At 36.7% G+C, this 14,904-nt stretch overlaps 1 protein-coding gene across 3 annotated transcripts in view; it reads right to left on the bottom strand.

The window, feature by feature from the left end:
* Nucleotides 1–14,904, bottom strand: part of DEUP1 (deuterosome assembly protein 1) — an 88,354-nt gene that overhangs the window by 26,301 nt on the left and 47,149 nt on the right. For all 3 annotated transcript variants that reach the window (XM_046637498.1, XM_046637500.1, XM_046637499.1), the window contains 3 exons: nucleotides 11,935–12,040; nucleotides 7,044–7,241; nucleotides 5,294–5,380 (listed from right to left, as the gene is read on the bottom strand). In XM_046637498.1, the coding sequence (XP_046493454.1) occupies nucleotides 5,294–5,380; nucleotides 7,044–7,241; nucleotides 11,935–12,040 (391 nt within the window). The remainder of the gene's footprint in view (nucleotides 1–5,293; nucleotides 5,381–7,043; nucleotides 7,242–11,934; nucleotides 12,041–14,904) is intronic.

The following is a 14,904-nucleotide window of genomic DNA, read 5'->3' as shown; positions in this document are numbered from 1 at the left end:
TCCAAAATGATAAGTGTTCTACAAAAAGGAGAAATCTGGACACAGAGACAGACATGCATGGAGGGAAGACAACATGAAGATACAGGAAGAAGAGGGCCATGTGAAGACAGAGGATTCGAGTGATGCATCTACAAGCCAAAGGTTACCAAAGATTGCTGTCAGATCACTAGAAGCTATAAAGAGGCAAGGAAGAATCCTCCCCTACAGGTTTCAGAGAGAGCATGGCCCTGTTGACACCTTGATTTTGGACTTGTAGCTTCGAGAACTGTACAACAATAAGTTTCTATTGTTTTAAGCTACCCAGGTTGTGGTACTTTGTTAGGACAGCTCTAGCAAATGAGTACAATGACCAAGAAGGTTCATTCCAGGAAGTCAAAGGTAGATCAATATCAGGAAGTCTGTCAACCATAGTCTATTACACATGAACAAATTAACAGACAAAAACCACATGATGTCATATATGCTGAAAAGGCATTTAATAAAAACCAGCAGCAAGTCCTAAAAACTCTAAGTGGATCAGGAGTAGAAAGATAAAATAAAGACCATAAATCAAGAGCAAATATTATCCTAAATAGTAAAACTCTAAAACAATTTATAAAATCAGAAATTAGACAAATTTATCAGCAATCAGTTATTATTTAATATTCTCTTCAAGGTTTTAGCAAATGCAGTATAACAAAAATAACTAATATGAACAGTAGAAAAGGAGGGAGAAAACTATTTGTGTTGATATGAGTATCTCAGAAAAACTTAAGAATCTCTAGTAAAATGTCTACTAGCATTAAAAAATAAATTTGGCTTGTTTTCTACGTTAGTAGTAAGTTCTTAGATATGGAAAAAGGAAAATATTCCACTTGCACAAGTGACAAGAATTATAAAATATCTGAGAATAAATTTAAAAAGAAAGGCACAGAACCTATACAAAGAAAATTGTAAGATCTTATTGAAGAGCATAAAATAAGATATGAAGAAATGGAAAGCCATGTCATATTCTTGGATGGGAAAATGTACTATCATAAAAATACCAATTCTTTCAAAGTTAATATATAAACTTAATTCCAAATAGAATTCAACAGGAAATTATCAGGAGAAACTGGATAAATTGAGCTTAACATTCATATAAAAATTTAAATTGGGTTCCTGCTTTATATCACATGCAAAATTACAATTCAAATGTATTAAAGACTTAGATGAAAAATATAAAAATCTTTGAAGAACCTCTAAGAAACTATATATTACTATCTAGATGTTGGAAGGAACCTGTCATTCAAGGAAGGAAATTCAGAAGCTACAAACAGAAGATATACATGTTTGACAAATAAAAGTTTAAACCTTTTTATATGGCAAAAGGATATCATAAATAAAAGTACAAACAACAAATTTAGAGAAGTGCTGTTATAAATTGCCAAGAAAAAGCCCAACAGAAAAATGAGCAAAGACTATAACTAATTCACAGTACACTGCCAATAAATATACAAATATATGCTAACTGTAGTCAGGGAAATGCAAATTAAAGTACTACTGAGAAATCTCTTTACACTCATTAGACAGACAAAAATTTAAAAGAGCGATAACACCCCATTGCTGGTAAGGATGAATGAAAAAGGTATTCTCATACAGAGATGGTAGAAATATGATTTGACAACAAATGTTTTAAAATTAAAGCATATATATCCTTTGAATCAGCAATTCCAGTCTTTAGGAAGCTATTCCAAGATATATGTATAAGGATGTTTTTTACAGTATTGTTTCTTTGTGCAAAAATCTAAAAACAGAATTGAATTAATTATGAATGAATTCATTCTAAAAAACAGTTGAGTAAATTTTGATACATTCACGTCATGGGATATTATTAAGCCATTATACAGAATGAAATAGACATTATACAGAATGAAACCTAAACTAGTTGACTTGTAAGGATTTGCACAGGATATTGTTGAGTGAACAAAAGCAGGACACAGGGGAGTGTGTACAATGTAATCCAATTAAAGTTAAAACCCCAACAAAGATATATGAGTACATACACATATATGTGTATATATATTCACACACACATTTATATATATGAATTCATACATATGAAAAAGTACAAAATGATACATACTGAATAATTAACACGTGTTATCTGGTGGATGGTATATGAGGTGGGTAGAGAAATGGCAGACAGGAGAAGGAGAGAAGCAAGAAAAAAAAAGAGTGCATTAAAATCACTAGTATGTAAGTTATGATTCAATATATTAAAAATTACATATATTTATGTGTATATTTATTTTTCCTAAGAAATTAGGAAAAAGAAAAATGTTTCTCTACTAACTTGTAGAGATGTTCATGATAAATAGTCAAAAGGCAGTTTAGAATACTGCAAATATTATACATTTATTTCTGTAAAAGAACACCCATCCCTTCTACATGTGTGCACGAGCAAGGAACAAGTTCTAGAATGCTACACACTAGTTGTTAGCATTGGATATCTCTGGAACCCAAACTAGGATTGGGGTGGGAGTGAGGATAATTAACTTCTTCTTTACTCATCTTTATGGGTTTTATTTCTCAAAAAAACACAACAAATAAATGAACAAAGCCAAATGCCTACAGGAGCCAGAGTGAGGCAGTCTCAGTGAGGGCTGTGACGATGGAGAGCACACACTTTAAACATTCAGACTGAAGTTTTAAAAAATAACACAAAAACAATTTTGTGAAAGTAAAAAAGACGCTCACAGGGATAGGATCCAATTTAACTTTTTGTGTGTCTTGTGTTTAGAAATAAAAGTCCTAGCTGTCCCATTCACAATCTCAACGAAAAGAATTAAATACCTTGGGATAAATTTAACCAAGGAAGTGAAGGATTTATACAATGAAAACTACAAGACTTTCTTGAAAGAAATTGACGATGACATAAAGAGATGGAAAGACATTCCATGCACATGGATTGGAAGAATAAACATAGTTAAAATGTCCATACTACCTAAAGCAATCTACAGATTCAATGCTATCCCAATCAGAATCCCAAGGACATTCTTTACAGAAATTGAACAAAGAATCCTAAAATTCATATGGGGCAACAAAAGACCGCGACTTGCTAAAGCAATCCTGAGTAAGAAAAAAAAGCCGGAGGAATCACAATCCCCGATTTCAAAACATACTACAAAGCTACAGTGATCAAAACAGCATGGTACTGGTACAAAAACAGGTCCACAGATCAATGGAACAGAATTGAAAGCCCAGAGATAAAACCACACATCTAGGGACAGCTAATCTTTGACAAAGGAGCAGAGGGCCTACATTGGAGAAAAGAAAGTCTCTTCAACAAATGGTGCTGGGAAAACTGGACAGCCACATGCAAAAGATTGAAAATTGACCATTCTTTTTCACCACACACCAAAATAAACTCAAAATGGATAAAAGACCTAAAGATTAGGCCTGAAACAATAAGTCTTCTAGAAGAGTATATAGGCAGTACACTCTTTGACATCAGTTTCAAAAGAATCTTTTTGGACACTATAACTCCTCAGTTGAGGGAAACAATAGAAAGAATAAACAAATGGGACTTCATTAGACTAAAGAGTTTCTTCAAGGCAAGGGAAAACAGGATTGAAACAAAAAAACAGCCCACTAATTGGGAAAAAATATTTACAAGCCACTTTTCCGACAAAGGGTTAATCTCCATAATATACAAAGAACTCATACAGCTTAACAACAAAAAAACAAACAACCCGATCAAAAAAAGGGCAGAGGACATGAACAGACATTTCTCAAAGAAGATATAAGTATGGCCAATAGACACATGAAAAGATGTTCATCATCGCTAATCATCAGGGAAATGCAAATCAAAACTACACTAAGATATCACCTTACACCCGTTAGATTGGCAAAAACATACAAAACCAAGAGCGACAAATGTTGGAGAGGTTGTGGAGAAAAAGGAACCCTCATACACTGCTGGTGGGAATGCAAACTGGTACAGCCACTATGGAAAACAGTATGGAGATTTCTCAAAAAGTTAAAAATAGAAATACCCTATGACCCAGCCATCCCATTACTGGGTATCTATCCTAAGAACCTGAAATCAGAAATCCCAAGAGTCCCTTGCACCCCTATGTTCATCGCAGCATTATTTACAATAGCCAAGACGTGGAACCAACCTAAATGCCCAGAAACTGATGATTGGATAAAGAAGATATGGTATATATACACAATGGAATACTACTCAGCCATAAAAAGGACAAAATTGGCCCATTCACAGCAACATGGATGGACCTCAAGGGTATTATGTTAAGCGAAATAAGCCAGACAGAGAAAGACAAACTCTATATGACTCCACTCATAGGTGGAAGTTAACATATTGACAAGGAGAACTGATCGGTGGTTACCAGGGAAAAGGTGGGGTGGCGGGAGGGCACAAAGGGGGAAGTGGTGTACCCACAACATGACTAACAATAATGTACAACTGAAATCTCACAAGGTTGTAATCTACCATAATATTAATTAAAAAAAAAAAAAGTCCTAGCTGTCACAGAGATTTTATGTAATAGATAGGTAAACCACATATACTCTACTTTTTATCCATCAATTCTCCAATCACAGGGTCTATAACCAGGCTGAAAGAGGAAGGCAGAATGCTTCCAGAATGTTCCCACTCTTTGATGCTAGAATATGGACTATTATGAGAACAAGTACACAGAGCCTGTTTAAGTTGTCTTGCATAAACCTGTAGAGCCACTGGTTAAAACCAAAAGGGCAATCCTCAATCATCCATTTGTTTGTTCTTCTTTTTATTCAACCAACATTCACTAAACACTTACTATATCCCTGATGCCGTGAGGCCATCAAGGATAAGATTAAACATTAAGACATGGTCCCTGTCCACCATCCAGAGGGGGAAGTGACAAGCTATAAAACAAGTCGGATCAAAACACAAACCAAGTGTGGATGGAACAATCCATTTTGACTGGAGATTCAGGGGTGGCTTCATCAAGGTGAAGGTTGATGCTTGAGTCAGGCCACGTAGGATGTAGGATTTCAGAGGCAACAGCAAGAGCAAAAGCAAGGGAGTAGCATGTTTGAGGAAAAGATCAGAACTGAACCCAATCCAAGAAAAGAATAAAGGAGAAAACTAGAAACTCAAATGTTCTAGCCTGAAGATAAAAGTAAGTTCAATCCAAGTGCAAGATAATTTGCCACCCCATTCCTGCATGCCCGATGCCTGGGAAGCACTCAGTAAATAATGTCTGGGTAAACCCTGACCAACACAGTCATCTCTCTGTTCAATTACAGAATGATTTCAGCATATTACCAGGTACCGTCCAGGGTCTAAATCTCCCATCATTCCTTTTAGATGTGTGTTTTCAGTTCTGACAGCTTTATATCTCATATCTGAGACCTGAAAGGAGATTAGTAGGTTAAAGTGAATGTAAAATTTGTAATAAAAGCTCACAATTCTATTAAACTTAATTTTATTTTGTTAATATAATATTTTCTAAGCGTAGTGAAGGGAAACACTTCTTAGGCACGATCACCACAAATCAGATATTCTCATTCAGTTCTATCTTTGGCAGGCCCCACTTTACCCTCCTTTTCTGATCAGTGCTAAATTAAAAACAAATATTTACAATAATGATCCATTTACTCTTTTCTTTCCAATTCCAAAATTCCATTTCTCACTTCCATTTTCCTTTGTATGCAATCTATCACCAGAAAATCACAATTCTAAAAACATGTTTGAATAACACTGTCCATTAAATTTCTTCACTACCTGATTAATTTTTACAATATGCAAATAATGACTTCCATGTTTAATTTTTTTCCTTCTGATATTTCTGCCAAATTCCCTTCTTTCTTCCATTTTGTCTCCTAGTTTTTTTTCCCCCCTAATTTCTTTTCCTTGACACCTAGACATAGTATCTACCCTTTTACTTATCTAGGTCTCATTTCTATGTAAAACACTTCCCTTAAAGATTTACTTTTTTAAATTACAAAATATATTCTCCCTCACAAAAACTTAAAAATATAGAAGAATATAAAGGTGAAAATAAAAATCACTTATAATCCAACTACCTAGATCACTATTAACACCTGTAAAATGCCTTTCCTATACAGGTACAACCAATGCTACTATCCCATCTGTGCTATTTTCTTGTGTACTGTACAGATTAATCACGGTTTAAGGCTTGTAATTGGGCAAAGGCAAATCTTTTCTTGTTTTTATAATACAGAGGATTTAAATAGCCATGTTATCTGCGAAGTGACCCCCAAATGCCTAGAAAATTATTGAATGGTGCTCTCAAAACCTCTAGATTTGGGGTTTTAAAAAAAGCAGATAAACCCCACACTTTCAATAGCAGGTCACCAATTTGATGATGAGTAAAGGACTGAATGAATTTCAAAAGAAATAGGAAGGAAGGAAGAAAGGAAGGAAGGGAGGGAGGGAGGGAGGAAGGAAGGAAGGAAGGAAGGAAGGTAGGAGGGAAGAAGGGGGGAAGGGAGGGAAGAAGGAAGGATTAGCAGTTACTTGCAGTATTTTAACAGTAGAATGTTGTAACTGCTGTTTTTCCCCATGAACCATGCTGTGCATTGAGTCAATGTTCAGTAAATATTAACTAATTTTCATGTTTAAACATCCATTTTTAAAAACCCTAAAATAAATTTATGAAATGGGGTGGGAAGTATCTAAGAAAAGCTGGAGTAGAGGGGTATTTCTTAAAGGATAAAAATGTTAATGGAAGGGAACTATAGAAAACAAATTCAGGAAGAAATCCTTGACTAGAGCATACTGTGGGAGGTGGTCAAAATATGAGTTACAAGAAAATGTTAGGATGAGATTTAATGAAATTATCTTGTGCTGTCATTTATTTCCCTCGTTCTTTTTGGATGACACTTTGCATTATCTCACAAAGCTTTTATGTGACTCCACAAAGCATTTCTCTGACACTAGTCTCAGAAAGAACACTGAGAAATGCAATGCTTTATTAGTCAATAGTGAAGGCTGTTATCTGCACTGAGCAGGAGAGTGACCTGGACAGGTGCTGTGCTGCCCGCTTGCATACCTGTTGTTTTGCTAACATTTTTTCTTTTATTTCTAACTCCATTTTTAACTGTCTTTCCAGAAGGGCAGCTTTCTTCATGATAGTTGCTATAGTGATCTCCTTCTGATGAAGCTCCTCTGTTAGGTCGCAGATTTCATTCCTCATTCTTTCCTGCTCAGAGCCTTGGTACTCTTCCTCCTGATAGAGTTGGCTTCTTATCTGCAGAAGATACATTCCAGAAAATATTAATCCCTTTACTTATAAAGTAGCATAAACCTTTTATTGGCCATTTTCAGTCTTCCCATTCTTTGCCAGGTCCCACTTTATCCCTCCTTTTCTGACCAATGCTAAATTAAAAATAGATACTTAAAATAATGATTCATTCACTTTCTCCCTTCCAATTTCAAAATTTCGTTTCTCAGTTTTCTTTTCTTTCTTTCTTTTTTTTTTTTTTTGAGGAAGATTAGGCCTGAGCTAACTACTACCAATCCTCCTCTTTTTTCTGAGGGAGACTGGCCCTGAGACGTGCCCATCTTCCTCTATTTATATGTGGGACGCCTACCACAGCATGGCTTGCCAAGTGGTGCCATGTCCGCAGCCGGGATCCGAACCAGTGAACCCCGGGCCGCCAAAGTGGAATGTGCATGCTTAACCACTGCACCATGGGACAGGCCCCTCACTTTTATTTTCTATTGTATGCAAATCAACACCTACTACCGATACTACTCTGATAACTACTTTGGGGAAGGTGGAGAAAGTGTTATCAAGCACTTTCCCCCAGCTTCATTGAGGTATAATGGGTATACAAAAAGTTGCACATAATTAATGTATACCATTTGGTGAGTTTGGACATACACTCATGTTACTATCACCACAGTCAAGGTAATAATCATACTCATTACCTCCCAAAGCTTCCTTGTGTCCCTTTGTTGTTTTTGTGAATTTTTTTTTTTTGTGGTAAAAACACTTAACCTGAGATCTACCCTCTTAACAAATTTTTAAGTGCACAATACCTTACCATTAACTATAGGCATTGTGTTATACAGCAGATTCTGGAACTTACTCATCTTGTATAACTAACTTTATGCCCATACCCGTGGAACAACCACTCTAGAGTGGTGTGGTGGAAGACACTGGACCCACGACCCAGAGGTTGATGGACCAAACATTTTTTAGGGAGAAAAAATTGGATAAGAGGAGTTAAGCGACTTGCTCAAAGTCATAAAGCTATTAACTGGCAGAGCTAGAACTCCGGGCTCTTGGCTTTAAATTCAGTGCTTTTTCTGACTAAATTGTGCTGTACTGTTTGTAACTGAACACTATCTTTTTCAGAATCACGTTATAGCATTTCAAACTTAATGTGTCCATGAAAACACATCACTTCCTCCACTAGAGCACATGGAGTCCCATATCTCGACCTCAGCTAAACCTTCCATCTTAGGAACCTCGGGGTCACCTTGGACTCCTCCCCGCCCTCCTCCTCCCAAATCCAGTCAGGCAGCAAATTCCATCCCTTCTATTTCAACCTCTCTGCTCTCTATTCCTCCTATCACTGTCTTAGTCCAACCTCTTACATCTTCTAGAAATCATTCACAGTCTCTAATTCTTAAGGTTTGAAGATGAAGTACACAATCCCTGATCTCAAAAAAATCATAGTCCATCGGAGGAAACAGCAAAATACACAGTTAGAACGCAGGGTAGCCATCCAGATCAGCTGTATGGAGTGGAGGGGTGCTAAACCCAGCCTGGGCGTGGCAGGATAGGATTCCTAGAGGAGGGGACATCCGACCAAACACTGAAGGAAGGATGCAAGACAGACAGAAGATAGAGATGGGGAAGGGCTCCCAGGCAGAGAATGCAGTGAAGGCACCGGATCGAGAGAGAGAATGCACACTCAGTGAACCAAAGGGAGTTTGGAGTGGCTGGGACTTGGAGTGTTGGGAGAAATAAGGCTGGAGAGTTAGGTAGAGGCCATCCGCAGATATTTATATGAATTTACCCCAGGACACTTACTTTTAAAATTGATTTTTTTTCATTTCATCTTTAAACATTTCAGGATATATCTCTAAAAGAACAGGGTGTGCTCTCTCTCTTTTTTTTAAACACAGCCAGAATACTATTATAATGTCTTAAATATATTAGCCACAATTCCTCAATATTATCCAATATCCAGGCAGTATCCAAATTTAAAATTGTATCATAAGTGTAATGAATGTTTTTTAAGTTCGTTTATTTGAATTGAAATCTAAATATGGTCCACACATTGACACTGGCTCAAATCTTTTTAAAGCCTCTCTTTTGTGTGTATTTGTGTGTGTTCTAAGTCCTCTGCATACATGATCTCATTTAATCCCCACAACCTCTATTTTGCACACTGGAAAATCAAGGTGCATAACTATTCATAGTCATGTTCCTGGTGACAGGCAATCTGATTCCAGGACCTTACCCTTTGTGCTGTGCAACCTCTGTGAGCAGAGCCCTAGAAGGTGGCTCACACACTGGCAAGAGCTAGAGTGGGCTGACCTAACGGGGACACATCCATAAGGCTAATGGGATCTAGCCTCAGGCTCTATACCACCGACCCCTCATCTGATTCTATTCTTATTACTAACCTTTTTAGAATTTCAGAGTTGGACATGATCTAACCCCATCATTTAACAGATGGGGAAAAAAAAGACTCACATGGAAGGGAAGTGAGTGGGCATAAGTTATTCAGCTCCTGAGAGTAGGAGACTGGAGTGTGAATATCCTCACCCCGAGGGCAATATTACAGGGCTCCCTTCATCTCCAATCTTCTCTCTCCAATTATTTTCCTTACAATTTATTTGATGAAACAACAGTGTTGTTCTGAAGTTTGTCCCAGTTTTGGATTTTGCTGGTTGCATCCCTGTTGTGTAGTAACATGTTCTTTTAAAATGGGGCTTTTAAAATGTGAAAAAAATGAATACGCTATAATGAAAAAGGAATAAACTTATTATTTTCACAACATTTAGATATTAAAACAACATGCTATACTGCAAAGTTTCTTTCTAAATGAGATTAATTTACTCAGCTCTAAATGACTTTTGGCTTTATTAAAAATGTCAATTTTATCACAAAATAAATGACTAAAAATCATTCTATATTGAAAAAAAGAGAAAGAACTAAAACACTTGCAAGAGCCATAATACATGGCTCTTGTTGGTTTTATTACAAGAGAATGAAAATACTCTCCACAAACACTTCCTGGAAGCTAGAGCTATTTATACACAATTCATGTTACCTTTTCTGCATAGCAATGCATTATCTAGAGGTCTCCTAGAGCCTGTAATGAGATTTTTGCCTGTATTCTCTCCTTCCATATCAAAACTGTGCAAAATCAGTAGATTCCTTACATTACTCAAAGTTTTATTACTCTCTCTAAATTTATGAGGTTAAGAACAATGTAATTATATTTAGGTGGCTCTAATGAACGTTTTATCGTAATGCTTTCACTGGGGACACCAGTAAGAAGCAGTCTTTTAAAGTTATATTTTTAAATATCAGTAAAATTAGTTTTGTGTGATTATGTGAAAAATATAAGGAAAATGATCATTAATTCGTAACACCTTTTCTACACTTAATAGCTGCCTGACAATCAACTCTTTGGGAAACAGGATTTGTCTTTGACGTCACTGAATTTCCTACAGAAATAAGCAGAATAGCTATAGTCCTACTAGATGCTCAATAAATGTTTGTGGAATTTATACAAATAACAGCTGAATTTATGACCCTGTACAATTATAGGAGACCTTAGCATTAATATTAATTAATTCATTCTCTAAATATTTTCACCTATTGTGTTCCAGGCCCTGTGCTGGGCACTAAATGATAATTCAAAGCCACTCCCAGGTTCTTCCTCCTTTTAACAATTGTTTAGATTATATAGCATTGAATATTCTCCGAGATCCTGAAACCTAAAGACCAGAGATCTGGATAGAAGCCATGACAAACCCCTGGAAAGAAAGCCATTCCTGGATTTTACTAGGGGGAGAGGAGAATATACTTTTTGTAGGAGAGTTGAGAATCACAAGGTCTTTAAGGGCAGTGCCCAGGTCCTACTCATCCTTGTACTCCTAGCTCCTGGCAGAGTACCTGGCATATGCTCGGTGCTCAGTGACAACATGTGGGCGTAACCAATAACAACAGCAGCCAAGTTTACTAGGTGCTTCCTCTGAGCTAGGTAGGCCTTGTTCTATGCACTTGACATGCATTATTTTACAGATTTTAACTTAAAGGAAAAGTATGGACTCTGGAGCCAGATGGCCTGGATTCAAATCTGGTTGCTGCCACTTATTAGGTGTGTGATATTGCGGGAAATCATTAACTTCTCTGTGCCTTAGTTTCGTCAAATGTAAAAAGAGAATAATATTAGTACCTATTTCATAAAATGGTTGTAAGGAATAAATGAATTAGGATTAGTTAAGCCTTTACAACAGCTCCTGGCACATGCTAAGTGCTATTTAGGGAACAGCTACTATTAGCTCATTTAATCCTCATCACAACTTTATGATGTAGGTACTAATTATCTCATCCCCATCCTAGCAATAAGGACCCCCAACTTGCACAGGCAGCTTCCCCAAGCTTATGCACCTAACACATGGTTGAGTGCGTGAGTCTGTGTTCTCACACTGCTTGCTATAAGCTCCCTCTCACGGAGCCACAGGCCCTCCACAGCTCACAGGCAGTCTCCCAGTGGCAGAGCGAGGACCTAAGGTTTGTGTTTTTTATAGCATTGCACAGAAAAATGTTAGAATTAGCAGCTTTGCAAGTCATTTTATTAGGAGAAAATATAGAAGGAAAAAGAAGGGAGTGAGAAGGAAGATTATTTTCCCCCTTTGTATTCAAAGACTTCAGATCTACCTGGAAGAATGGAGCTCATTATATTCCATACCTTGTTCAATTCTTTTTCATGATTTGGTTGATCTGGGGTCAATGAAAACAGCTCTTTCCTTTTCCTTTCTGGTTCTTTAATAGAAGGTGAATAAGACAACTCAAGTCTACAAATTAAAATGAGTAAAAATTAAGCTTACCTTGATATATTGTTATGATTATATTGTTAATTTAGACCATTGTAGGCTGCAGAGACAGATTATTAGTTTGTTGGAAACATTTCTAGTTATAGAAATTGCAAGTTCTAATATATTCAGATCCCATAAGTATTTACATATTTAACTGAGTGCAAATGGTTTCAGCAAAAAAAAAAAAAAATAAAGTAGCAACTAATATGGAATTTCAATTATACATTAAAAATTGACAGAATATTGGGTTTGCATATGTAGATAAGATTTTTGGATAAGAAGAAAAGGCTGTTTTTATCATAAGATAACTTGGGAACCCATTAAAAAAAGGAAATACACCTGACTTGCTTCTACATCCTGGAAGGGGAAATCCAAGGGTAGCAACTACTCCATAAAAGTGATCCAAAATGATTAAATCTGACAGTCCACCCAGAGAGAGCTCAAATACATTCTCTTGCTGCTCAATTTATAAAATGGAATTGCAACTACATGTGGACACTAGAGGGGAAAAGCAGAGACTAGTATAAAAAGTACAATTTCCACAGGAAGCATAAGCAGGTAATGTTCATTTCCACATCAGGGAAGTTGGAAAAATAAAGATAACCAGGCAAGCATGCTTTCTAATGCTGGACTAATCTGGGAGAGTCCAGCGTTTGGAGGAATGCACCCACCTGCGAGTACAATTTCAGATTTCCAAAGAAGTTTTTAAACGATTCCACAAATCAAAAACTTACACCATACAAACAAACAAAACAAAACAAAACAAAATCTGACTAATAATAGGGAAATAACTAATGTAAAGACTGAAAGTACAGGGATCTTTTAAAGGTAAAAATTGTGATATGGGGGCTGGCCCCGTGGCCGAGTGGTTAAGTTCTCGCGCTCCGCTGCAGGCGGCCCAGTGTTTCGTTGGTTCGAATCCTGGGCGCGGACATGGTACTGCTCATCAAACCACGCTGAGGCAGCATCCCACATGCCACAACTAGAAGGACCCACAACTAAGAATATACATCTATGTACCAGGGGGCTTTGGGGAGAAAAAGGAAAAAAATAAAAAATCTTAAAAAAAAAAAAAATTGTGATATGCCTGAGATACACATATCTAGACTGGATTGCTATCTGCTTATCGTGTATATATATATATATGTTAACTGTAGAAAACAGAGTATATCAGAGTATATACTGCTTGAATGTTGTCATCCAGGAAAGACCATTGTTAGCATTTTTGTGTATATTGTCTTTTTTTCCTATGCATATGTGTATAAATACATTCATGTTTCCCATACAATTAGAATGTACTGTACACATTATTTTTCAGTCCCCTTTCATTTCCCAGTCAGTAGTATATTGTGAACATTTTATCCAATATTCTCTTAAAACATTATTTCAGGATCAGTATTACATTTTTCTTATTTGCTATGATTTGGAAGAGGTGAAAAATGAAATTTCCTATGTTTCAATTCTTCCTAATCAGTTTCAGGGAGTGGGACGCTGAACTGAATGGTAAAAACCTCATGATAAACTTGTAAATTTCAGTGAGTGAATGGAACAAATGTCAAACTTCAATGTGGACAAGTTCAAAGAAGAAAACAATAATCATGCTAATATAAAATGCTAATATAAATATATAAAGGAATTATCATTTGTCATGTAGGAAAAGAATGTTGGAATTATTATTTTTTGCTGAGGAAGATTCACCCTGAGCTAACATCTGTTGCCAATCTTCCTTTTTTTGCTTGAGGAAGATTTTCCCTGAGCTAGTATCTGTAGCAATCCTCCTCTAGTTTATACATGGGTCACTGACACAGCACAGCCACTGATGAGCTACTATTAGCTCATTTAATCCTCATCACAACTTTATGATGTAGGTACTAATTATCTCATCCCCATCCTAGCAATAAGGACCCCCAACTTGCACAGGCAGCTTCCCCAAGCTTATGCGTGCCCAGGAACCAAACCCAGACGGCAAAGCAGAGCATGCTGAACTCAACCACTAGGCCATGGGGCTGGCCCCTGTTGGAATTATTTTTAATGACTCTCAGAACATATCAGCCCAAGGTGCTTCTGCAACTAAAAAAAGGAAAAAGCTAACAAAATCTTAGCATTATTGAGAAAGGTTCTGAAAATGAATAAAAACATTACATTGCTACTTCTATAAAACTATCATGCATGTACACTTACTAGTTTGGGCTGCTTTACCTTAAAACAACTGTAAAGAAGAAACAGAGTCCAAATAAAAGAAACTAAGCCAATAAAGAGGATAGAACCACATTCATATGAGAAGAAACTGAAAGGATTAGAAACTTTCAATGGGAGGGGCTGGCCCCAGGCCGAGTGGTTAAACTTGCATGCTCCACTTCAGCAGCCCAGGGTTATGCTGGTTCTGATACTGGGTGCAGACCTAGCACCGCTCATCAAGCCACGCTAAGGTGGAGTCCCACATGGCTAGAAGTAGAAGGACCTACAACTAGAATATACAACTATATACTTGGGGGATTTGGGGAGAACAAGAAAAAACAAAGGAGGAAGACTGGCAACAGATGTTAGCTCAAGGCCAATCTTTAAAAAAAAAAAGAAACTTTCAATGGGAAAGATGAAGGCTGAGAAATCTATGCCTAAAGTCTAAAATACAATGGCAGCTGTGAAAAGTTAAGTATCTATCTTTTCATCAAATTTCAGAATACTAGAACTGAGGAATACCCTCCAAATGAGAAAGGTGTAGTTTGGAGACCAAAATAAATACCAACTTAATAAGAGGATGGCAATCAGGCATAACAAAAGAGTTGTATTGGCCAAAGATACAAATAACAGCAAAATTTTGGATTAAATCACCTATTGAAGGA

Source organism: Equus quagga, chromosome 14 (genome assembly GCF_021613505.1).
Source record: "Equus quagga isolate Etosha38 chromosome 14, UCLA_HA_Equagga_1.0, whole genome shotgun sequence".
Classification (NCBI taxonomy): domain Eukaryota; kingdom Metazoa; phylum Chordata; class Mammalia; order Perissodactyla; family Equidae; genus Equus; species Equus quagga.
This window is presented reverse-complemented; position numbering and strand designations above follow the sequence as displayed.